The sequence below is a fragment of the Electrona antarctica genome, assembly GCF_951216825.1.
Source record: "Electrona antarctica genome assembly, chromosome: 9".
NCBI classification, from domain to species: Eukaryota; Metazoa; Chordata; class Actinopteri; order Myctophiformes; family Myctophidae; genus Electrona; species Electrona antarctica.
Genome location: NC_136790.1, coordinates 10,997,939 through 11,023,507, shown reverse-complemented (window position 1 = coordinate 11,023,507; position 25,569 = coordinate 10,997,939). Strand labels below are relative to the sequence as shown.

Genomic DNA, 25,569 nt, shown 5'->3' with positions numbered 1-25,569 from the left:
TAGGCCTACTGAATGTTAGAATGTTAAAGGTTAGAGATAGGCCTACTGAATGTTAGAATGTTAAAGGTTAGAGCTAGGCCTACTGAATGTTAGAATGTTAAAGGTTAGAGATAGGCCTACTGAATGTTAGAATGTTAAAGGTTAGCGATAGGCCTACTGAATGTTAGAATGTTAAAGGTTAGAGCTAGGCCTACTGAATGTTAGCATGTTAAAAGGTTAGAGATAGGCCTACTGAATGTTAGAATGTTAAAGGTTAGAGATAGGCCTACTGAATGTTAGAATGTTAAAGGTTAGAGATAGGCCTACTGAATGTTAGAATGTTAAAGGTTAGAGATAGGCCTACTGAATGTTAGAATGTTAAAGGTTAGAGATAGGTCTACTGAATGTTAGAATGTTAAAAGGTTAGAGATAGGCCTACTGAATGTGTGGGTGTTGAGTTGTTCTCAAAGTTAGAGATAGGCCTACTGAATGTGTGGGTGTTGTGTTGTTCTCAAAGTTAGAGATAGGCCTACTGAATGTGTGGGTGTTGTGTTGTTCTCACCAGCCTTCCCGATCTGCACGGCCAGCCTGGTGAGCTTGCCCTGTAGCACCGACTTATCCTTCTTGGAAACGTGAACTTTCTTCACAGGCTTGGCCTCTTCCTCCTTCTCCGCCTCCTCGCTCTTCAAGGGCTGGATCTCTAGTGCAATGCCATCTTGGGTCTTAGCTATGAGGTGGGAGGGATGGAGGAGGGGGGTATTGGTGGGAGGACAGGGAATCGTGGGAGGACAGACACAAGGGAAGACGGGCAAGGTGGAGAGGGTTGGAGGCAAAGGTATGAGGAAGATGTATGAGGGGGGTGGGTGGTGGTTGGTGGGGCGTAAGGGTACATAGTTTGGAGAAGGACAGGGAGAAGAAACGTGGAAGAGTTGACATGAGAGAGAGAGAGGCAGGAGGACATAAAGGGGTTGGGGGGCGAAGAACAGGTTGAGGGAGGTGGTGTATTGCAGAGTGGATAGGTTGCGGAGGGTGAATGAGGGCAGGGGGTAGAGTGGAGGTAGAATTAGGTGGTTGGGGTAGGAGAGTGGATTTCCCCAAAAATAAGGGAGTGGGGTTGAGGGGTGGTTTGGGAATGACGGGTAGAGAGGCAGACAAAAGATTTTCGGTTCAGTTGGAGTCACAGAGACAATATCCTGCCAACCAGACCAGTGATCCACAAACTCAAGCTAGTCAAGCAACGCAAGGGATTATAGAGATCCCTCGGATCAGAAAAACAAAAACCCTCAAAGAATCAAAAACCTGGATCGTAATTTTTGGTGATGCTTGATGGTAAACATTGCCTTTAACCAATTTCATAATCAAATAACAATCAATCAATGAAAATGAAAACGGTCCAAGAAATTGGCATTTTAGTACCTCTTGCAAACAAGGAACAGTGGTTAGTTATGAAAAAGTAGCTTGGTGAACATTTAAGCACACACAGCACAGAGTACAGCAGATGTGATAAAACAAAAGAGGATTTAACAAGAAAGTGTCAATCATAGACAAACAGTGTCCCACTTCTGTCAGGAAAGCATTAGACATCACAACTATAACAAGGAACATCAAGGGGATAGGAGGAATGAAAATTATTCTGCAGTTTCTTGTTTTGTCTTGTCAAAGGAAAAGATAAGTCATCCTGCTATGCAACCCTGCATCTGTTTTGCATACACAAATAGCTTATTTGCATTTCACCTCTTCATTGTCATAGTTTTGTCCTATTTGTAGAGCATAGTTGTCTCGATTAATTTGATCTCTGGGCAACCTGACATTTGCTGTCTCCACCATACATTTCTGATACATATATCAAAGCACCGAATAGCAAAGAAGGTGATTCATAATACTACTACTAATAATAAATATAATAACAGCTTTCTTTTGACGTTTTATAGTAAGTGTCCCAGTGATTGGCTCTATATTTGGAGCAGTTGTATCATGTCAATATAAATTCTAATCTAACAAAACAGTGACACTATTAGTAAATGTCCCAATGATTTATTTTACGTTCAGTATTTAGTAGGTTTTCTAGATATGGATTTGTGTGGAATTTAGTTACTGAATGGAACAAATAGTACAATGAATACTTGTTTGGGAATAACACAAATACACAAGCTATACAAATGATGGACAGAAAGGCAGCAGTAACTAAATCTCTTGAATATTCTAGCGAACTGTACCCATAATTCCTTTAGAACCTCATGGAGAATCAACCCACTTCTGACACCACCAACATCAATTCAGTATAAACACAGATACCAATGGACCATGTGCATGAAGCATGTTAGTCCCCTGGATAACGTGTGTTAATTGGTAACACCCTGTCTGCAGTACAGCATGCATAACAGGAGAAAATGTATTTGCAAAAAATCTATCCTGGTCTCGCGGTTTGCTTTTAAAACTCGCATGCAGACAAATTCTGCTTGGCTTGTGGCCCTTACGGCCTCTAGATGGCACTCATTTGCGTTTACATTGGTCTACATCAGGTATGATGTCAAATATTCGGCAAGAAGCTGCTTAATACATTTATGTATGTGCCACAATGTTTTACATCTACTATGATTGCTACTATTACAATTTTACATTGTAATAGTACATTGTAATTTTACATTACTTTGTTTCGTCATCCTTTCCACTGACTCCAAATTTAAAGGCTGAATATAATTAGACCTGGTGTCTGTCCAGATCTATCAACCCATTTGTAAATCTTAGCTGACAGAGTTTGGTAAAGGATATCTATTGTTTTGCAAATGGGCAAGAGGAGGTTTTTTTTTTAGGACATATTAAACCTAACCCAGGATATTCTCCTTGCTATATGCACATGGTCCATTCTGAAGACAGGTTTTGGGACCAGACCACCAAGCACAACATAGAAGAAAATCAGAGAAAACAGAATCGACTGACACAGCTTCACAAGGACTGGACTCGCAGACTGGACTTAGGCAGGAGGACTGACGGACGAACCCCACTGATGGATCAACGCACAGCACTTAAAACAGACTCAGCACGGAACCATGGGACCACGCACGGCGGAGAGAGAGGGGCGAGTGTGTGTCACAGTAAAACATAAATAAAAGGAAAACAAGGTGGTGAGTTGACAAACAAAAATAAAGAACTCAAAGTATTACCCAGAAACCAAAGAAACAACACAAAACCACAAAACAAAAAAGGAGTGAGGGTACGAGGTAGAACAACTGTAAGCTGTATTTTAGCAAGAGAGAGAAAGAGAGAGTGAGACAGAGAAAGAGTGAGAGAGAGATAGAGATAGAGAGGATAGTCAAACTGTGACTAGGAGGAGACAGCATGGAGTCCCGAGAAATACCCTGGAAAGAGGCAACAGTGGGAGAATTGACAGAAAACAAAGCCAAAACAAAAGAGGAAAAGAAAAAAACTGCAACAGAACAAACAAATTCCACAGGCTGTGATACTGCAAGGGTGCAACTCCCACACCATAGCTTTGGCCAAGGGGTTATTCATTGTAATTTATTCAGATGGCGAGAATTGTCAGAAACTGTAACTTAGGACTTTCTTGCCATGCAAGTTATACATTAGATACTTTGATGAAGTGAAACACAATTAGTGTTAGATAGGATATGCAGAGTTGTTATATTGAACCAAAATGGTTACTTAGCCGACTGTAATACAATGTTATCGTCCTAGTTCTGCTGACGACGTGTTGAATGGGCTTGTGTCGACAGCCGTTATGATGGTTGTATGAAACACATAATTTAGCAATACAGCCTGAACATTTGACAATGTTCCAAAAGTAGGATGGTTTTGAGTAGTTGATTTGAGTTGCGGAATGTAGTGGGATAATATAAATATATGGTTAAAAATATTATATTTAACTTTAACCCATTTTGGGCAGGAACCCCTTTTGGTGTTAGCATTATGTTATAATATAGCTATTGAAAAATAGCAGATCCGAGTGGCGCGCTACGAGCTTGTAGGTCTGCTATTTTTTTTTAAATCGAAGAACGACTGACATAGAAACATAGCTTTTTCAGAAAACTGTCAGGATTTAGAAGACAATTTTAGAATCTGATCTCAGGTCAAAATGGGTTAATATTTACATTATAGAATGTAAATAGACAAACAAAATTCTACAGACAATATTTTAAGTTGTAGCTGAAAAGCTAAACTTAATTAAACGCGACGCAATGGAGTGTATTCTCAATGGACATCATGACCAAGTACAATACAAGTAGACAGCTGAAAAGCTGCTGAATTTCAGTTAACTGAAACTAGATTAATCCTGCTGGGGAAATATCTCCCTTTCACTCTCTCATACCAGAGACATCAAAGGATGTTTAATGGTGATTAAGTCCAAGGGCAAGGGGAAGGAAAGAAGGTGGAGGGGCTAGGCATTGTGTGAGTGAGTGTGTGTGTGTATGTATGTGTGTGCGTGAGTGTGTGTGTATGTGTGTGCGTATAGTACGTGCAATGAAGAGGCATTCTGTCTGCAGCAGATGCCGAAGCTGTGGGAGGTAGTGAGGCGGTGGGGAGTGTGTGTGTGTGTGTGTGTGTGTGTGTGTGTGTGTGTGTGTGTGTGTGTGTGTGTGTGTGTGTGTGTGTGCGCGCGCACGTGATGAGACAGCTTGCAGAGGAGGTTGTACGTGTGCTGGATCTAAAAGCACAAGTCAAAATGGGCCTATGACAGCCCAAAGTATAATAAATGAGGGGCTATAGGCTATTTCCCTCACCATCTTATACCTGAATGACGGTGATCTATCCATATTGTATTGTACACCTGCAGTTTATGGACAGTTGAACTTAATGCGCCGATTACTCAAATACCTGAGATTGTCCACAATTGCACTGTATCGTCCTTTTTGCACATATTTTTGTTTCGCCTGCCTCGCTTCTTTTTGCCTCGTTGACCTTCCCGTTTTGCACTGCGACCGCGACCACAAGCACAATGTTCTAAGACGTTTTATGTTCTATGCAGACCATTGCTTGGTTTTGATAATGGGCTGCGGGCTACATCTCTAACAGGCTAACGTGGGTCTGCAGGCAATGAGAGTTGCACCCTTTCACAGGTGAAGCAAGGCGAGAGAGCGCCACCCTTATTTACAGCAGGTGTGGGGGGAAAAGCAGCGTGAAACACATAAGAGAGAGAGAGAGAGAGAGAGAGAGAGAGGTTGACACAAGACTCCCAGCCTGCCCCTGAACGGACAGGGGGCGTGTGGGGGATGAGGTGGGGTGAGTGGGAGGGGGGGAGGGGAGGGAGGGGTTACCTTTGTTGCGATTTTCTGGGGCTCCTTGTTTTTTACCTGTTCGGACAGAGGAAGAGAGTGCGGTATGCTGATAACATGGCTCAAAGGAAAGAGGACAAATCATAAAACTGAAGGAAACGTAAAAAGGGCAAAACGTAATAGAAAACCACATGTGTGTGTGTGTGTGTGTGTGTGTGTGCTCGTCTGTGTGCTGAAATGGGCCATCAGAGGAGAGAGAGAGCGGTCATCTGTTCCAAACTGTGTTGGAGGTGTTTTTATGGGTTCTTATACCATTAGTAGACCAATACTAGACCATAAAGAATGGATCTGATGAGCCAGGTCATTGAGTACCTTAGACTCAGATTCAGCATAAAATGGTAAATGGTGCATTTATATAGCGCCTTTATCCAAGGCGCTTTACATAGATTGTGCATTACATTCACCCATTCACACACACATTCATACACCGATTGCGGCGGAAGCCATGCAAGGTACCAACCAGCACATCGGGAGCAATGTGGGGTTCAGTGTCTTGCCCAAGGACACTTCGACATGTAGACAGGAGGAGCCGGGATTCGAACCGCCGACCCATGGATCATTGGACGACCTGCTCTACCTCTTGAGCTACATTCACAGCAATGTGATATATTGATACACATTATGTGCATGCAGGTGTTGTAATACGGCCTCAGCTGCCTGACTCAGACGACACATATAGCTGCATAAGCATATTGATAACCATGTCTATACTACTGTATCAGAGGGACTGACTGTACGTACAATATGATATGAGATGCAAGTTCTTATCATGGTTTCCATAATCTACTAGGGATGTCATAGATTCACTGTCCTACTGTATATATTCCTCTGTGTGTGTAATAAACTTTAGAATGCATGGCAACATATCACTGTAAGTTGGCATGTGATCTCCGCGCCTGCGACTCACAATGGATCTTCACCCACCACCCAAAGGGATTATATGTGGAGACTTCTAGATGCCTTGGAGATGGTCACCCTTTTATATCAATACAGCAGGTACATACAAGACAATGAAAAGGAGTTTTATTTCCTCTTGTTTTGTGTGTGTGCTGTGTGCGTGTGCTGTGTGCGTGTGTGCCTGCGTGCGTGCGTGTACGTGTGCATGTGATAGAAGTGTGTTATGCTTGTGGTTAGGTCGATAGATAGAAATGTGTTGTGCTTGTGGTTGGAAGAATTCAGTGTGTGTATATACTATAACAACGCTACTATAGCAGAAGAATGATCCCAGGCCTTCAGTAACTGTGCGACTACCTCTCCCTGTGTGTGTGTACGTGTGCCAGTGATAGAAGTGTGTTATGCTTGTGGTTAGGTCGATAGATAGAAATGTGTTGTGGTTGTAAGAATTCAATATACTGTAACAAAGCTACTATAGCAGAAGAATGCTATAGTGTTGCCCAGTGTTTATTTTTCTGTCTCCCACTCTGCAATTCCATGGACTTCTATTATGGACCCCCAGCTGCCTATCAAGAGTGTGCCCGTGGACCAGGCCTCTTCACGGAGCCTCAAGAGTGTGCCCGTGGACCAGGCCTCTTCACGGAGCCTCCAGAGTGTGCCCGTGGACCAGGCCTCTTCACGGAGCCTCCAGAGTGTGCCCGTGGACCAGGCCTCTTCACGGAGCCTCCAGAGTGTGCCCGTGGACCAGGCCTCTTCACGGAGCCTCAAGAGTGTGCCCGTGGACCAGGCCTCTTCACGGAGCCTATCAAGAGCGGGCCGTGGACCTGTTTTTCATTACCACTGTTTTTTATTACCACTGTCACAAAATTGCTTGCTTGGGTGGGATCTAGTCAGTTCTCTGCTCCAAGTGTCTTGAGACAACTTGTTGTGATTTGACACTTTAATCAAATTGAATGACTTATGTCAATATATTGCGTTTAGGTTCAGGTTTTAGGTTAAAAAAAACTAACATAATTTGTGTGATGCATGATTGCACGTCTGTGTGCGTGCGTGCGTGCACAGTACTGTAACTTGTGCATGTCTGGGTCTCTGAATGTGATGTGGCAGTGGGAGGGGCAATGTGCATGTCTGTGTACAAGTGCTGATGCAGCCACATGTGACTGCAGTCTGTTGTGCATCTCTGCCATTTCCAGAAAAGAAAAAAGGAATGGCGTGTCTGTGAGTAGAAGGGCTGAGGCAGCCATGTGTGACAGTGACGTCTGTTGCATGTCTGTGCCATTTTCGGAAATGCCAGAACGTGTGTGCGTGCGTGCGTGCGTGCGTACCTGCGTGCGTGCGTGTTTGTGTGTGCGTGTGCCCGTGCTGCATGCGTGTAAATGTTGACAAATGCACTGCTCCTTGAGTCATTCTATTAAGTGGTTCTATTTATCCGACTGCATCCAATAAAAAAAAAAAGTATGATGTTATAATATCATTAAGACCCTTGATGATGCTCTGAAGTATCATTCAGCTCATTATTGGCCCGGATTCCAAAGCTGATAATTGGTGGGTGAGAAAACATTTCACATTAGCATTGTCTCTCTCTCTCTCCCCCTCTCTCTCTCTTCTCTGAAGTGGCGCATTCATCCCTTGCAGAATGAATGCCTCAGGAAATCAAAACCTGAAGCCAAAATGTGTTGCAAAACACAAACAAACAAAACAAATCAACAAACATTTACAGTTAAAAAGGTTGTTAGTATGGACCATAAGTAAACCGAAAGCAAGATAGATCCATTGCAGATGCATGATATTGTTCTTTTGAGCTGATGGACTAGTAATTATTTATTGTTAATTATTTGTTCACCACAGGAAAAAGTAACACCACTAGAGAGGATAAGAGGATATCTAACCTCTGCTGTCGAGTCTGAGACCTGAAATAGGACTAATATATATTTGAGAAAATGGAGGAGGTAGTGAAGGGTTGACATTTGGATGAGAGCGGTCTGGAGCACCATATAGACAATACAGAAATACCAGGACCTTTGACTGTATATGCAAACTAATAAAAGCAATAACAGCAGCATCAGTAGTAGTATAGTAGTATAGACTAATGCACTGGAGTCAGGGAACCCCAAGGGTCCTTGAGGGGGTTCCAGGGGGCACCAGCTAAATGATAGTTAGGAACAAATTGGAACCGTATCAGGCTGAAATACCCATTCACACCAAGAAACACCAGAGATTGTACAAATGAAGATAACTTGACCCTTTTGGGTCCATTTGGTTGCATTTTTTTGAAATGAGGATTTGAATAAGTAGATTTGAGTCCCAGACATAAAATCATATAAAAATGATGGCTAAGGCATATCAAACTGGGAGTCCTTAAAATTAAAAAGGTTGAGTGTCACTGGACTAACGTATTTGGGTACATCATCGGCAATCTGACATTACCTGAACTTTATGGCACATTATTCCTCCTGCAACCACTTTCCATAAACAATCAATGTTAAAAATTAAAAAAGAGGAAAGAAGAGAGAAAGAAAACCCTGCAAGGGCCAGAGAGTGACAGTGAAAGCAAGTTGGAGAAAAGCCAACATGTCAACATGAGCCTCTTCCATTGGATGAGCAGCTGTGACGAGGCATTTAGTTGGCATGCCTGTTTGGTTAGCCTTACTTTTCTTGCTTCCTTGCCTCTGTTTCTCTTCTTCATGCTCGCCAGCGCCCAAGAGGGTAAAAATGATGCCTGTCTGCGAGTTGAGTCCGACAGCTGACACCAGCATTCTGCCCGATCCCTCCATCACATGGGTTCCTGGGGGAGGAAGAGAGAGAGAGACAATGTGCACAGTGCACACCAAGTCAAATCGTGACAGCTGTACAGTTTTAATGAAGGAATAATGATTCATGTTACATTATATGCTACTGTATACTATACTACTACTATTAGTGGAATGTGGCTGAAAAACGAGGAGGAATAGTGAAAAAGTTTTCATCTAATCTCAGCAACACCAACCTAAGCAATCGGCGGGATTCCTAAATGCAACGTAGTTGCAAGAATGGTGGCAAAAACAGTCCCTAACAAACCTACACCTTCTGATTTGGAAACCAATCATGTCACTGCCCCAATAGGCCTGCCCAAAAGACTTAAACCAATCATGTCACTGCCCCAATAGGCCTGCCCAAAAGACTTTGGATTGGTTCTGCAAAAGAACACTCTGTTTACACCCAGTTTCAATCACGGAACCGGAAGGTTCCCAGTTCCATCCAGGGCTCCCCCAGAGTTAGTGTTCAAGTGTCCTTGAGCAAGACTCTGAACCCCAAATTGCTCCCGACGAGCAGGTTGGTGCCTTGCATGGAGTCCGCCACCATCCAGTCAGTGGTCTTGTGGTTAGAGTGTCCGCCCTGAAATTGGGAGGTTGGGGTTCGATCCCCGGCTGGGTCATACCAAAGACTGTCAAAATGGGACCCAATGCCTCCCTGCTTGGCACTCAGCGCCATCAAGGGTTGGATTGGGGGGTCAAATCAAACTAATCTAATGATTCCTGAACGCGGCACGGCTGCAGCTCATCGCTCCTTGGCTGCGGCTCACCGCTCCAAGAGATGGGTCAAATGCGGAGGACAAATTTCACTGCGGTAACGTGTGTGACAAATCGTACGACTTTGACTTTGACCAGTGTGTGAATGGGTGAATGTAATGCACAATGTAAGTGCTTTGGATAAAAGCGCTATATAAATGCACCATTTACAGAAGCTGGGAGGTTGATCTCAATCTAGTTGAGTGAAGCATTAGAGGCTGAATTGTGAGTCCAGTTCAGATATGGACATACCGTTACATTTTCGGGAAACTATTTAACATAAGTTGGCGGCATAGACAGTAGTAGAGGCGATCTCACGTCTTATTGTTCTGTAAAGAGTACAGTACCTGCTACTCAAGTGAGAGAATAATAATAATAATAACTAGAAAAAGTGTCTCCACCAGGTCAGGTAGGTTGTTGCGTTCATGATGTTGTAATTTTGTTCAAAACGAGCCACTCCTGCAAAGTTTAGATGCCAATTAGGATGGACTATATAAAAAAAAGAATCGGACAGATGCTTCTCGATCACATACTGTAGACAAAATGTGCACCAATTTGTGTGATCTTTGGACAAACTGTGTAGGAGTAATACAAAAACAAAACATGTTTCGCAAAACTTTGCCTCCTGGTCGAGCTAAAATAGGCCAATGTGAAAAGGGTGGCATTTCACATGACCATAGAGATAATGTGTACCGATTTGTGTGATGTTTGGACACAATCTGTAGGAGTAATAACAGCACGTGTTTTACAAAAATCTGTCTATCGGTGGTGCCATAACGGGATGAGAAAATAGATTAAAGATCTAAAAAAAAACAATGAAATGAATGAGATTCAGATCAATGGTAAGAGACCCCCCCCCCCTCCCCATAGTTTAACCCATTTTGGGCGGGAACCCCTTTTGGTGTTAGCATTATGTTATGCTTTAGCTATTGAAAAATAGCAGATCTACAAGCTCATAGCGCGCCACCGAGTGGCGCGCTACGAGCTTGTAGGTCTGTTATTTTTGAAAAATCGAAGAACGACTGACATAGAAACATAGCTTTTTCAGAAAACTGTCAGGATGTAGAAGACATTTTTAGAATCTGATCTCAGGTCAAAATGGGTTAAAACACGCAAAGGTATCAATAAGTCCATCTAGGCAAATGCCGTACAAAGAAAGGTATAGCATCAAATACAGCGTCCCGATCTATTGAAATAAAAAAGTGGAAGAAAACTAATGGCTTTCTGCTGAGGCTTTGAAAGAGACCATTTACAGGCAGAATAATAATAATGTGATATGATCATCATTGATTATCACCGGGATGCGGGGCTTAACAAAGCTGGACTGCTGCTCTGTTAAGGGTGAACAGTGTTCAGTTTCACCCTTGCTTTCTGTAGAGACTTTGCCTGCAATGTTGTATAGGTCCCATGCAAGCAGGCAGGAATGCCGAAACAAGATTGCCGCCAATTCGGTGCATGTTCACACATGACACCAGAATCAAATATGCCGACACATTGCCTGCAAATCTTGAATGGGGCATAAGTTTCATCTAGACATTATTTTAGATGACTATAATACCAAAGTCTTTCATGAATTTTTAATAAAAGGTTTAACATTAATGAAAAGCTTTGCTGATTTTTAACCTCAATGCCATCGTTCTGATGTGAGGAGATCAATAATATAGTGTGGCAGAAAATGCCCTACTGTATGTCTTCCATGTACAGTTATGTGTCCGTGAAAGAATCGATGGCCTCAAATGCATCAGTTCACAGCACTGAACACAGCATTTACACTTGATATGCCAAGCAATGAAGATTGTTCATAGCACCAATTGCACACACTGGATGTTGGATGTTTTCTTTTTGCCTTCATTGCTGTGAAATGACAAGCATGCAGTCTTACCGGACAGTAGCATGGGGTCCTTGTCCAGAGACTTCCTGACTTGGTCCGATTCTCCAGTCAGAGAGCTCTCGTCTATCTTCAGGTCGTTGCCTTGGATCAGGATGCCATCGGCAGGAAGCAGGTCACCTACAACAGGGGTGGACAACTTTGAAGATGGGGAGGACCACCATAGTTCCACACTCACTCCAGAGGGCCACATTGCATATTACTGTCGTAGCAAAAATAGCCGATCTACAAGCACAAAACGCAAAATTCAGAATTATTAGTTGTTGATATCTCTGAATTGGAATCCTGAAATGTAATTCTTTTAATTTTATTTCAAATGCATTTAGTTATACTCATGTTAACTTTATGAACTTAAATGCAAATACATTGGACAAAAGACTAGTATAGTAGTCATTAAGATACTAAAGTCATTCAAGTGGGACATGTTTGCATGTTTGGAATTGTAACAGCTGAAATCAATAATATATCAATTAATATATGAGTATTGCGATATTAACCTGAGGGACACAGGTGAAGGTGGGGGCCGCATGTGGCCCCCTGGGACGCCAGTTGCCTATGCATGACCTACAAGTTCACCATTGAGAGTAAACGTTTGATGATGGCCGTGTTTGAGTTGCTATGATTATTAGTGACATGATCACTGGAGGAGGAAGATGTGCCAATGCTATGGATAGGATGTGTCCTTCACGGGTTAATCTACATAAGAAGTGACAATTGACTGCCCAATTTCCTTCCTGTCTAACGTTCATATCTCCTTCTGAGATTCTCTTCACCAATTGCCGATTAATTAGAGCTTACCAATATAGAATAGAATGAATGCAATGACAGCATCATATAAACTTAATCTGAATACTTTGTCACACGACTTTGTGATGCATTGTTAGCTTCAAAGTTTATTATTATTAGTTTGTTGTTAATTGTGACACCATCCTGCTCCGCAGTATAGTTTGCGCTTAACCGCCATCCTATCCTGAGCAGTGTTCATTTAACCGCCATCCTATCCTGAGCAGTGTTCATTTAACCGCCATCCTATCCTGAGCAGTGTTCATTTAACCGCCATCCTATCCTGAGCAGTGTTAATTTAACCGCCATCCTATCCTGAGTAGTGTTCATTTAACCGCCATCCTATCCTTGGCAGCGTTAAGTTTAACCGCCATCCTATCCTGAGCAGTGTTCATTTAACCGCCATCCTATCCTGAGCAGTGTTAATTTAACCGCCATCCTATCCTGAGTAGTGTTCATTTAACCGCCATCCTATCCTGAGCAGTGTTCATTTAACCGCCATCCTATCCTGAGCAGTGTTCATTTAACCGCCATCCTATCCTGAGCAGTGTTAATTTAACCGCCATCCTATCCTGAGCAGTGTTCATTTAACCGCCATCCTATCCTGAGCAGTGTTCATTTAACCGCCATCCTATCCTGAGCAGTGTTCATTTAACCGCCATCCTATCCTGAGCAGTGTTCATTTAACCGCCATCCTATCCTGAGCAGTGTTAATTTAACCGCCATCCTATCCTAAGCAGCGTTAAGTTTAACCGCCATCCTATCCTGAGCAGTGTTCATTTAACCGCCATCCTATCCTGAGCAGTGTTCATTTAACCACCATCCTATCCTGAGCAGTGTTTATTTAACCGCCATCCTATCCTGAGCAGCGTTAAGTTTAACCGCCATCCTATCCTGAGCAGTGTTCATTTAACCGCCATCCTATCCTGAGCAGTGTTCATTTAACCGCCATCCGATCCTGAGCAGTGTTCATTTAACCGCCATCCTATCCTGAGCAGCGTTAAGTTTAACCGCCATCCTATCCTGAGCAGCGTTAAGTTTAACCGCCATCCTATCCTGAGCAGCGTTACGTTTTTCAGCAGATTTTGATTTAGTCTTTTGAATAACACGTAACCATTGAATGTTAACACATAACCTTTGAATAACCATTTAATCTTACGTCAACAAAATTAACAGTGATCCTGAGTAGTGGTACAGAGGAGAGAAAGTTACATTCCTATGCTAATTGAGTGCTTCATATTGCCCACACTGTGGTGCCGCGGTGCTTCATATTGCCCACACTGTGGTGCGAGTCCTGTGTGCTTCATATTGCCCACACTGTGGTGCCGCGGTGCTTCATATTGCCCACACTGTGGTGCTTCATATTGCCACACTGTGGTGCGAGTCCTGTGGACATTCAATCAGGAGTCATGACACAAACATCAAAGACAGCCAACGTTCTCCCCCTGCAGCATTTTAATTGGACATTAATTCACATGTTCCTAGATTAACTGATGACACCCGGCTGCCCCTCTGGCACTTGGAAACAAGCCACTGGAGCAATGAATTATTGAAACTATTTCCCCATATGACATTTTATTTCAGCAGCAGAGGATCAGATAGTAGTTCTCCATGTTGATGTGCTTTTTTAAAAACCATCTTTGCAAATACAAATCCCTACAAATATGCCAAATGTCATGTCATTTTTTTGTGTGTGAATAAAATGATATTTTGTCCGATCTGTAACATAACTTATACAATTGGTGTTGTTGTATTTGGTCGCCCTGCACCCTGAGACATTTAGATGTCGGACATGACCTGTGTTTTTTCATGTTTGTTTTTACAGTTGGGTGCCACCGATATTGTCCCTTATCATTTGACCCATTTAGGCCTGACCTCAAAATTTAAAAAAATCCTTCTAAATCCTCCAGTTTTCTGAAATAAATATTTTCACGATTTTTCAAGAAATAGCAGACCTACAAGCTCGTAGCACGCCACTCGGTGGCGCGCTATGAGCTTGTAGATCTGCTATTTTTCAATAGCTAAATTATAACATAATGTTTAAAACACCAAAAGGGGTTCCCACCCAAAATGGGTTAACTGTCCTTTTGCGCAGATCACGCAAACCTCAGCAAAAAGAAAAGGACAATATCGATGGCCTCCAACTGTAGATGTTGAGTTGAGTTGAGTGTGATACGATTCTCGTTTGAGAAATGTTTTGGACAAAATTACATTTCTCCCCAGAGCAAGCAGGCAGGCTCTGTAAGCTCAGCGGTAAATCATTTCAGCACTTGTGCAGGATAACCGGGCTCTCCTGCAGAAAACAGTACCTTTGCTCGTTGCCAATATAAATACGTTCTGACAAATCCTGGCATTGTTTTATGACCCTTCCACCAGAAGGGTGGCTTGCTTTTTAATCTTTATGACTGTGTTCAAGGTACGGATTATCTCAACAGAAGTGAAACTCTACGTTGTCAAAAGCATGTTATGACGCATTGGAAAAAACGCTGGATATTTTCAACAAGCTGTAAGAGTAATGAGAACCTACTGCTTTCCATTCGACCTCAAAAGCACAGACTGTTCCCATTCATTCAACTTAATTTGAAGTTTAAACTGAAAGGGGTAAGAAAAGTGAAAGTGGTGAAGTTAAATCACTGGGCATCAAAAGGCAGCTAATGCATGAGTCTCTCCACTATAATGGGTCTCATCCCTCACCATATTTGATCTGGGCAATGTCTCCCGTCACGATCTCAGCCACAGGGATCTGGATGACTTGGCCCTTGCGGATGACGGTGAACTTCTGCTCCTGCTCGATGCGGTTCTGCAGCCCGCGGAACTGCTTCTCCTTGGACCAGTCGTTGAAAGCGGTCACCAGAACCACTATGGCGACGGAGAAGAGGATGGCAGCACCCTCGATCCAGCCGGCCTGCGCTTCACCCTCGTCCTCTGCGCCAGCGGCAGCCTCCCCACACGCTGTAAGCCGTGGGAACAGATATTGGGCATGGTCAGTTGCACCAGCTGTTCAGAAGTTAACACTGCGCTTAAGTATTACAATGTGTTTTAAGAGGCGGCACGTGGCAGCATAGAAACAATGTAGAATGGACATTTCTATTCATAGTGACCGTATTTGTCCAATCAAAACCGGATGCTACGTTTGGGACGTCCAGCCACAGGCCAATTTTAAAGGAGCACTTTTTTAAATGTATCTTCAGATAAGGTCCTCTCTCGCTCATTATAAGATGCCACAATTTCTGTCTAGTCTGACAATCTCAGAGGTGGACCATGGGCATTTCAGAAAACTGACTACCAATGACATCATCGATGGGGATTCCAAGTCTCTCTGGGCCCTATTTTGCGTGTCTTAAGTACCAGGTCTTATTACTTAATTTAAGACCTGGAGGTGTGGTCAATGCTGTTTGGCCACTCAGAATAGCCAAATGGCATTGATCACGCCTCCAGGTCTTAAGTTAAGTAATAAGACCTGGTACTTAAGACACGCATAATACTGCCCTCTCTCTCTCTCTTACTGGACAGTTAGAAAGCTGAAATAGAAGCCATTGTTCTTGCATGTTCTTGCATCAATTAAATTTAAAATCAGTAGTAGACAAGATTTCTCGTCATAAAGCTCTAAGGTCCACACATAATGTCATAATGTGTTTTCAGTGGTTTTACGCTAGATAAAAGGCGCTCTTCGATAACCTATGAGTCATTGTTTGACTCATAGGTCGCGTCAATCAGGCGCGCCAATCCAACTGAACGCTAGTGCGTGCACGGATACGGAAAGGATACGGTTGTCTTTTACAATTTTATAAAGCTGCCGTCATCATTATTTACTTATTATTATCACTGCTGCATTGTCTGAAGGAAGAACAATACCTGTACAAAGAAGTTTCATTATATTACATTAACATTATATTAACACATTGTCTTCCCAATAAAAGCGTGACTCCCACTATGCCGCATCAAGGCTTTTATTGGGAAGGTATTATTCTTCTGGTTTGAGGGAAAGAATGTTCTGGTTTAGAGGGTTCCGGCCTGATGACTACAAAACAATGACTACAACATGACGTAACGATATCACCCGCTCCCGACCGGATCACATGGCAATTTAGTAAAACAGACCAGGCTTTCCACCGAGGTGGAATGCACGCACGTGGAAGTTTGCCAAGCTTCTGCGTGCGTCACAGAAGGGGATGTTCGGTAGGCCAATCAGATGCAATGTAAACATTTGTTGTCTAATGCCAATAAAGCTCCTTTGAATTGATCTTTGAAAAGTCCCAGAAAAGACTAATTGGCCAGTAGTCACTTTGAGTGGCAGCGTGCCTTCCGCACTTCCGCCTTCTCTGCGATACAGGTCGCTCCAATGAATTGCAGCGACCAATAAGGTATCTAGATGTGTAATGAATCTCAAAGCCCCGCTGTCTGCCTAGATTTCACTAACCTTTGAAGAACCACCGCGCCGACATCATCGTTCCTTTTCATGAAAATAAACTTTAAAATGGTGTGATCTTTTGTCGTAGTGTTGAAAAATAATCCAAAGTGGCGATCACAACAACAGAGAGCAGAGGAGGAACACGCCCGCTGCGCGCCACCGCCGCCATTAGAATGCATTGGGCCTCAATTTCCCAGAACCCTTTGCATGCCAGTGCGACGGCTGTTTTTCCGGTTACATCATCCGAACAACGTCACCTATCCCACTCTGTCTGATGGAAACCCCGTAAGTCTTAAAATGTATTAACCTATTTTGACCTGACGTCGAAATTTATAAAATGTCTTCTAAATCCTGACAGTTTTCTGTCAGGATTTGCGCCACATTTTCACGATTTTTCACAAATAGCAGACCTACAAGCTCGTAGCGCGCCACTCGGTGGTGCGCTATGAGCTTGTAGATCTGCTATTTTTCAATAGCTAAAGTATAACATAATGCTTAAAACACCAAAAGGGGTTCCCGCCCAGAATGGGTTAAAAACGTGAATTAAACAATGAAAACGTAACTCGTGTAACTCGTTATTGGGAGGGAAGCTGTTCTACAAATCAATTAACTCGTGTAACTCGTGAAAGGGAGGGAAAGTGTTTTAAAAAGTAAGGACAACCGGAAAAACGCTAGCACTGGGTGAATTCAATAATTATTTAGTCCGGCAGTGAATGAGTAAATATAAGATTAGACGTAAATGTATCCACTTAGGCAAACTACTACTACTGCTACTACTACTTACCCTCACTGTCCCCCCCTGGGGGTTGGTAGAAGGAAAGACCCAGGGAGATGATGGCAGCAATCTCCAGGATGATGAGGGTGACGTCCTGCAGCGCCTCCCACACCAGCTCCAGGAAGGACTTGGCCTTCTTGGGAGGAATGAAGTTCTTTCCATATGCATTATGGCGCTTTTCTAGATCCACCGGGTTACCAGACAGACCTGCGAGGGAGGAGGAGACAAAGCAAAGCATGAAATTCAGAAATTACATCTGGTTTTAAGACCCGTGTCACAGACTCACAGTTAATTCCTCCTCTGTACCTTCTTCTCTCTTCCATGTTTAAAATAGTACTCGTGTCATGACATATAGTATTCCTCTGCTGTAGGACAAAAGACAGCAATTCAAGTGTAAAGCCTGCCTGTGTAATGAGTAATGACTATTTTTCCCCCTGCCTTTATTGATAGGACACAGTGGAGATAGATAGGAAATGGGGAGACGTAGACTGGGAATGACACGCAGCAAAGGACGTCGGGATCGGGACTCGAACGCACAGCACACTGCATGCGCCTTCCAGTATATGTGGTATGCGCCTGGACCACTAGGCCAGCGGGCGCCCCATAATGGCACATTTTATGTTTATGTCTGTAATTGACCATATGCAGACCGCGGCCATATTGCCATTAAGTTAATGGCAGGGTGGTAACTTGGTGAAATTTGCCATTGACAGCCCATACATCCAAACAGAAAAGTCCTATCTGATTGTATTAAACGACTTCAAACTCGTCAACATTGCAGCTGTATGAAAAGCTTGAATTATCCTCTTTATATCTGCAAAGTGTTTGTTTCATTAAAATCCACCGTAGACATGTTATGAGCCATTTCCGGTCAAGAAATTCCTTGCAGGTGATTATGTGGGGCGGCGGTGGCTCAGGGGTGGAGTGGCTGGATCGTAACCGCAAGGTTGCCTGTTCGAACCCGGGCTCCCCCAGAGTTAGTGTCGAAGTGTCCTTGAGCAAGAAACTGAACCCCAAATTGCTCCAGATGTGCTGGCTAGTGCCTTGCATGATTTCTGCCACCATCGGTGTATGAATGTGTGTGTGAATGGGTGAATTGATGCACAATCTATGTAAAGCGCCTTGGATAAAGGCGCTATATAAATGCACCATTTATGTGTGTAAGTGTTTGGAAGCGCTCGTTGGATATCACTCAATGGACCTGCATACCACCCATTTTGAATTTGCACATAATGTAGGAGGCAGCAGGACGTTGCTTAAATGAAAGTGAGGGCTTCCAAACTCCAACACTTAGAAAAATAATCACCTGCAAGGAATTTCTTGACAGGAAGTAGCTTTGACATGTCTACGGTGGATTATTATGAAACAAACACATTGCAGATAGAGAGAGGATAATTCAAGCTTTTCGTACAGCTGCAATGTTCGTGGGTTTGACGTTGTTTAACACAATTTTTGCTAAGGACATTTATACACGTCATCCGTTGTGTTAACCCATTTTGGGCGGGAACCCCTTTTGGCGTTTTAAACATTGTTATAATTTAGCTATTGAAAAATAGCAGATCTACAAGCTCATAGCGCGCCACCGAGTGGCGCGCTATGAGCTTGTAGGTCTGCTATTTTTGAAAAATCGTGAAAATATTTATTTCAGAAAACTGGAGGATTTAGGTCAGGCCTAAATGGGTTAATACAATCAGTTTGGATGTATGAGCTGTTAATGGGAAATGACCACCATACCATTAACATAATGTCAAGATGGCCGCACTGTGTATTATGGTCATTACTGGTAGCCACATCAAATGAGGGCTCAGTTCCAAAAGCTTGCTGGCTGACCAAACACACCCATACACACCCGATGTCAACCACCCGCTGCACACAATCTGCTGCACGACAGCTGCCAAGCTTTTTGACTCGCATCTTTGACATCTTTCTACAAACAAGGTCATCTTTTATTAATTCATTTTGTTTATTTTGAAAACAATGCAGTCAGGTTCACCTCAGATAACAGTGTCATCAATTAGGAACACGCCAACGTGGACTATACACACAACAATGTAGCTAGTTTCCACACGACATGCTGCACAAAGAACCATGAAAACAAGTATGTATGTATGTATGTATGTATGTGGTTAAAATGGGTAAGGTTTTAAAAAAGGCAAAAGCATGCTCTGTTGCACTGGCCTAAAAGTGGGTCCTTTAAAACTGCTTCAACTCCTGAGAATGTGTTTGGTTCATTAGCCACCAGATGGCATACCTTATATGTATGTATGTATGTATGTATGTATTTAAAAGGGGGGCTTTTTTGTAAAATCCCAGCCTACAATACCTTCATATATTTAAAATCCAAAGTAAGGTTACCAGTGAAGGGCAACATGCCTATTCACTGGGGACTATGCATGGCAGAGGCGTCCACCCCCCTGAGTCCAAGTTAGACTAGACTGCATACTGTATGTATGTATGTATGTGTATGTCCGTACGTACGTATGCATGTATGTATGTATCATACATACTGTACGTACATACGTACATGTATGTATGCAAGTATGTACGTATGTACAGTACGTATGTACAGTATGTATGTATGGTAGGGATCTAACTATGACCAGTGACCAGTTAGTGTTAAGATCATTATGGGCTGAATATGAGAGAGAGAGAGAGAGAGAGAGAGAGAGAGAGAGAGAGAGAGAGAGAGAGAGAGAGAGAGGAGAGAGAGAGAGATTTTTTTTCCTCAAGGCCACAATTTGGATTAAACCAGATTAGAATGAATTTATGCAGTAGATTAAAAACCCGTCATTTATCCTCTTTCGTGGTCTCTGCTCTCTTATCGCATTGATTGTCCATCCAGCTTCTGGAGTGTTAAGAATCATTCAAAATCCAAACATATAATATTGCTAATTGTGCTACAGTGCTTGCTTGCGTGCTACTCCAAGACTGTAAAGTCATTGTTACAGGACGTTGCTGTGTGGTGTTGTTTTTCCACACGGTTTCATCCAATAACTCAGGTGGCTGTGCTAAACCTTTAAGTGGCAGTATTTTGTGTGGTCTTGTCTATCTACAGTTGGAGGCCATCGATATTGTCCTTTTCTTTTTGCTGAGGTTTGCGTGATCTGCGCAAAAGGACAGTTAACCCATTTTGGGCGGGAACCCCTTTGTGTTTTAAACATTATGTTATAATTTAGCTATTGAAAAATAGCAGATCTACAAGCTCATAGCGCGCCACCGAGTGGCTGGAGGATTTAGAAGGATTTTTTTAAATGTTGAGATCAGGCCTAAATGGGTCAAATGATAAGGGACAATATCGGTGGCACCCAACTGTAGATGAAAACAGATGCCCTCGAGTCAATCCATGCATTTCTCCCCTTAGTTGCCAGCTGTGTAACTGCTCAGACTAAACCAGTAGGGGAGCAGTTAGAGGGCAATGAAGAGCCCATTGTGGAACTGAACAAAGACCAGAGACAGAAGAAAAGGGAAGGGAGAGACCGAGGAGAGGACAGAGAGAGAGAGAGAGAAAACAATGAGTCTTGTGTGACACTCTGCTGCCACGTTCCTTCCTAAGGCCAGACGTTGAGCTCGCTTCCTGGCCTGGCCTCAGTTAAAGAAATATGCTCTCCCCCCCCCCCTGGGTGCGTCTGAGCCCCTTCCCAACCCACCACCAATCCACATCACAACAGAACAGAACCTGCCATCCCCAATTCCGCTGCCTCCGTGCTTTCTCCAAGGAACAAAGACGCAATGTACTGTAAAAGGTCCCCCTAACCAACTCTCTGAGGCCACAGAAGAAAGACGGGGGATTATGAGCGACTGGGGGGCACAAAAGAAGTCGAAAGTCTAAAACCAAAGCCATGTGAAATGCACTTGCTCTGGACGGAGGGCATCATCTGGTGGGGTAGCGATAGATAGGAAGAGACAGGCGCGTTCTTGAGGGAGGCTCAGGGCCAGGCCGAGGGTTTGCCTGTGTTCCTTTTGGCCGAGGCTGGCCTGGGGCTGATGGATGTCTGAGATGGAGGTCTGTGTAATGTTTATTTTTTACTGACTTGTCTTCAGTGGTCTGTGAGCAGGATAACAGGTGTTGAGAGGGATGAGACAGAATAAGACAAATAGTCCCCAACACCCCTGCATCCACACACTTTATGTCCCATCAATAAAATTACTCAAAGTATAGTTTTATAGATTTTACTGTGTAGTATATGAATTGAACACATTGATAAAGTTCCCTGCTGCAGTTGACAAATGCACAAAATAAAAAATGCAACAATGATGCAACTTCTCCCCCCAAACGCACAGTCTACAGGTGTGAATGCAACCTAAAAAAGTCTGAAAATACTTTGAATGTGCACATCGCCGGGTATGGACTAGTAAACTTGCAATCTTACATTTACCACAAATCTTAATTTCCGAAACCTCGAAGATGTAAAACGCTGTATGGCTTGGGTGTCAAGCTGATGAAATAACATTACTTTCAACAACATCCCCAAACGCAGAATATGTTCTCTACCTGTGCTCAAACGGTTTGATGCATTATTAATCAGTTACAAAGTAAAACAAACACGTCTGCTCAAGTACGAGAATCCATAGAGCGAGAATCACTATAACGGCAACCGGAACAACCGAACAGTCACGCTCCGAGAAAACACGCCAGAACGGAAATAGGGGGCGAGGCCAGGAATGCCATGTATACACTGGACTCAAGGATCATATTGTCCTTATGAATGCATCAGTGTGAGTATCCACATGTTTTCTCTAGGAGTCTCCCTGGACCCAGGAGACGTGCATAGCAAATGTTAATGGACAAACAATGCCATGGACTTGGTCAGGTTGAGTTGAATAGATTGCTCTCTGTGGCATAATTGGTAAGCCATCCTCAGGGTGTCGTGGTGACTCAGTTAATTAGTGCACTACTATGTACCGCATAAGCACATTCATGGGTTCAGATCCAGTTCACAAACTCGGCCCTCCTTCCTTGTCAGTAATGGTTGTATTATCGGTTAAAATGCTTAACCCATTTAGGCCTGACGTCGAAATTAAAAAAATGTTTTCTAAATTCTGACAGTTCTCTGAAATACCTGTATCAGTGGTGCTCAATATTTCATGTCAAGGACCCCAAAAACTATATGTAATTGGCCTCCGACCTACAAGGACCCCAAAAATGATATGTAATTGGCCTCCGACCTACAAGCTCGTAGCTTGTAGATCTGCTATTTTTCAATAGCTAAATTATAACAATGTTTAAAACACCAAAAGGGGTTCCCGCCCAAAATGGGTTAAATATAGAGATGCTTAAATATCCCCAATGCCCCCCCTTTTCATATAGAGTATCTCCAACACACGTCACACACCTATCGCTGAAACAGCCATCATTCAAAATAAAATAAATAAACCATTTTGTTGTGATTTGTCTTATTATGTGTACCATCTTCTGTCACTGGCCTACTTGGAACGATGCAAGTTGGAAATACATGCCCCGCCAGGTATTATGTCTGTGTCCCTTTTATGCCCACACAGAAAGGCTCTTTCGCCGACCCCACCTAGGGTATGGGCACCGATACACGCCCCCAAGCGCCCCTGGTGAGAACTGAACCCGGGACCTTCTAGCTGTGAGGCTACAGCGCTACAGACTGCGCCACCGTGCCTTTGCATTTGACTTCTCCAGACAGACAGTATCACTCCGCTTCAAACGGTCTCTGGCTGGGTTCCTCCTCATGAGCTCTGCTGTTGTCAGAGTAAGTAGCCTTGCCGAGCCATGAGGCCCATAGGTCAGGAGCCTATCTCCTGTTTCTGTAGCGTGAGGCAGCTTGATGTACAAGTACACCCCCTGGACATGACGCTAGTATGTCGCAGGGACTTACCCCAATCCAACCCTTGATGCTGAGTGCCAAGCAGGGAGGCACTGGGTCCCATTTTTTAGAGTCTTTGGTATGACCCGACTGGGGATTGAACCCCAACCTCCCAGTCCCAGGGCGCTCACTCAACCACAAGGCCACTGATCTGGTCTTGTCAGGTTGTTGTCAGAGTACTGCTACATAATATGGCAGCACATCAGGAAACACGGTTCCCTTCCTCTTCCCACCTGCCGTTGTCTCTCTACCTCCTTTACTCCATCTGGTAAATCCTCTGGGTTAATACTTTCACTAGATTACCAAAAGCGCAATGTCCTTTGTCATTGTGTGTGTTACTGGTGTGTATTTGTGTCCCTACAGCCATTATGTGTGTGGGCGTGTGTGTGTGTGTGGGCGTGTTTGTGTGTGTGTGTGTGTGTGGGGGGGGGGGGGGGGGGGGCGTGTGTGCATTCGTTTCCCCCCAGAGGCGTTTTTTAGCCACACTGCGTGTTTGTGAGATTTTTAATCAAAAGCCATGCATCATGCATTTTTAGTACTTTAGGTTCAATCTCTTAATTGTCCTTTTCACTTCCTGACCATGTCCACACGGCTTTCCCCCTCCAGCATGAAGCACTCGAGAGCGAAATGGCTCCTGTGTGAATACGGTTAATTCCATCTATTTCCATCTCTCTGAGAATCTCAAAGAAATGATGTCAGCGAAGGTAGTAGTTTCAAAGATCAGATGCAGACTATAATATGCACACCTTGACCTTGAAAAGGTCAAGACACTGATTGTGTCTCTCTTCCTTGCTGCCAATGTTCCACTCCATAATGATACGCCTCTCAAATCCACAGTCTCTACTCGTTGACCTTCCAACCAATTCTCGACCAACTTGCATATTTTATTCATCTCCTCTGACACTTAATCACTTAAGCCCTATAAACATTGTGCAATTTGAGATACTAGATTTTTTTTTGCCTAAAATGACATGCACAAAATAGACACCAGGGTAGCCCTTTTCCCTCCCCTTCTCTCTTTCTCCCCAGTACATTTCCTTCACCGGCTACCATCTTCAGCAACATATTTATTCGTCTGCACTGCAAAGCCAGGTCAGGGACATGCAGAGAATGTTAGAACATTTGTCAGGGGCTGACAAATGTTTTCTTGTTTGACATCCCTAGCCAGATTTAGAGGAATATCTCATCTTAAATTAAGAATGATACTAATAATATTGATACAAAAGTATAATCGATATTTTCTCCTTTTCTCACTTTCATCTCACCACACATGACCTACTTGACACATAAGACCGACCACTCATGTGAACATGTGCATGGCCGGGTTTTTATTTATTTAAAGGTCTTGCAGTTATATGTAGGCTACTTTCTTGTGCGTGGTGTTAAGCCCAAACCACACCATTTGCAACTCCTTGCAACAAAACAGTTTTCAGTTCAACCACACCAATGCAACTCCTTGAGTTGCAAGGAGTTGCATTGGTGTGGTTGACCTTAAAACAGTTTTGTTTCAAGGAGTTGCAACTGGTGTGGGTTTGGGCTTTAGACACCGAAAATAGCCGATCTACTCACAAGTCCTCGTGCTGCCACGTGTTGTGAGCTTATCGATAGGCTATTTCTGGTGTGTGACAAGTTGACAACACGGTCAACTAAGTCCAATCAAGCCTTTACTGGAGATGTGGCGTATGGCATTCTACACAGAGGGCAATGGTCTATATGCGCACACACATTTTGGAAAGAACTTGGGCCCCTTCCCTACTTCCTTCCCAGGTGTTACCGATGATACTAATGAAGGCTCTGTTCCATTCTGGTCAAACAGAGTCAGGGTGCTGCTATTGTGCATGTTGGCTCACTGGAAATACTCTGCTACACCAGGGGGTCTCAAAGTGTCCTTGAGTGGGTTCCAAATGGCCCGTATGGGTGTGTAACTCTGCGTGTACAAAATGGAAACAAATGGACCCTGTTTGTACACTCAGAGTTATGGGGGTCCTTGAAATGAAAAGGTTTGAGAATCACGTGTACAGAAAAATCACACCCGTGTGAACTGAGTGGTGCAAGTCCCCTACGCCCCCCCCCTCTCTCTCATTAGCAGGCAACAGTGCAGCACTATTTCTCTCTCTGTTTTGGCACAACAGCGCCCCTACTGGTACTCATGAGTCACAAACATAGTCA

At 43.4% G+C, this 25,569-nt stretch overlaps 1 protein-coding gene across 1 annotated transcript in view; it reads right to left on the bottom strand.

Moving 5' to 3' along the window:
• The window catches only part of atp2b4 (ATPase plasma membrane Ca2+ transporting 4), a 146,026-nt gene that overhangs the window by 51,721 nt on the left and 68,736 nt on the right, over nucleotides 1–25,569 (bottom strand). The window contains exons 4-9 of the mRNA XM_079510344.1: nucleotides 17,579–17,776; nucleotides 15,078–15,335; nucleotides 11,595–11,720; nucleotides 8,815–8,949; nucleotides 5,253–5,288; nucleotides 542–706 (exon numbers count right to left, since the gene is read on the bottom strand). Coding sequence (XP_079366470.1) covers nucleotides 542–706; nucleotides 5,253–5,288; nucleotides 8,815–8,949; nucleotides 11,595–11,720; nucleotides 15,078–15,335; nucleotides 17,579–17,776 — 918 coding nt within the window. The remainder of the gene's footprint in view (nucleotides 1–541; nucleotides 707–5,252; nucleotides 5,289–8,814; nucleotides 8,950–11,594; nucleotides 11,721–15,077; nucleotides 15,336–17,578; nucleotides 17,777–25,569) is intronic.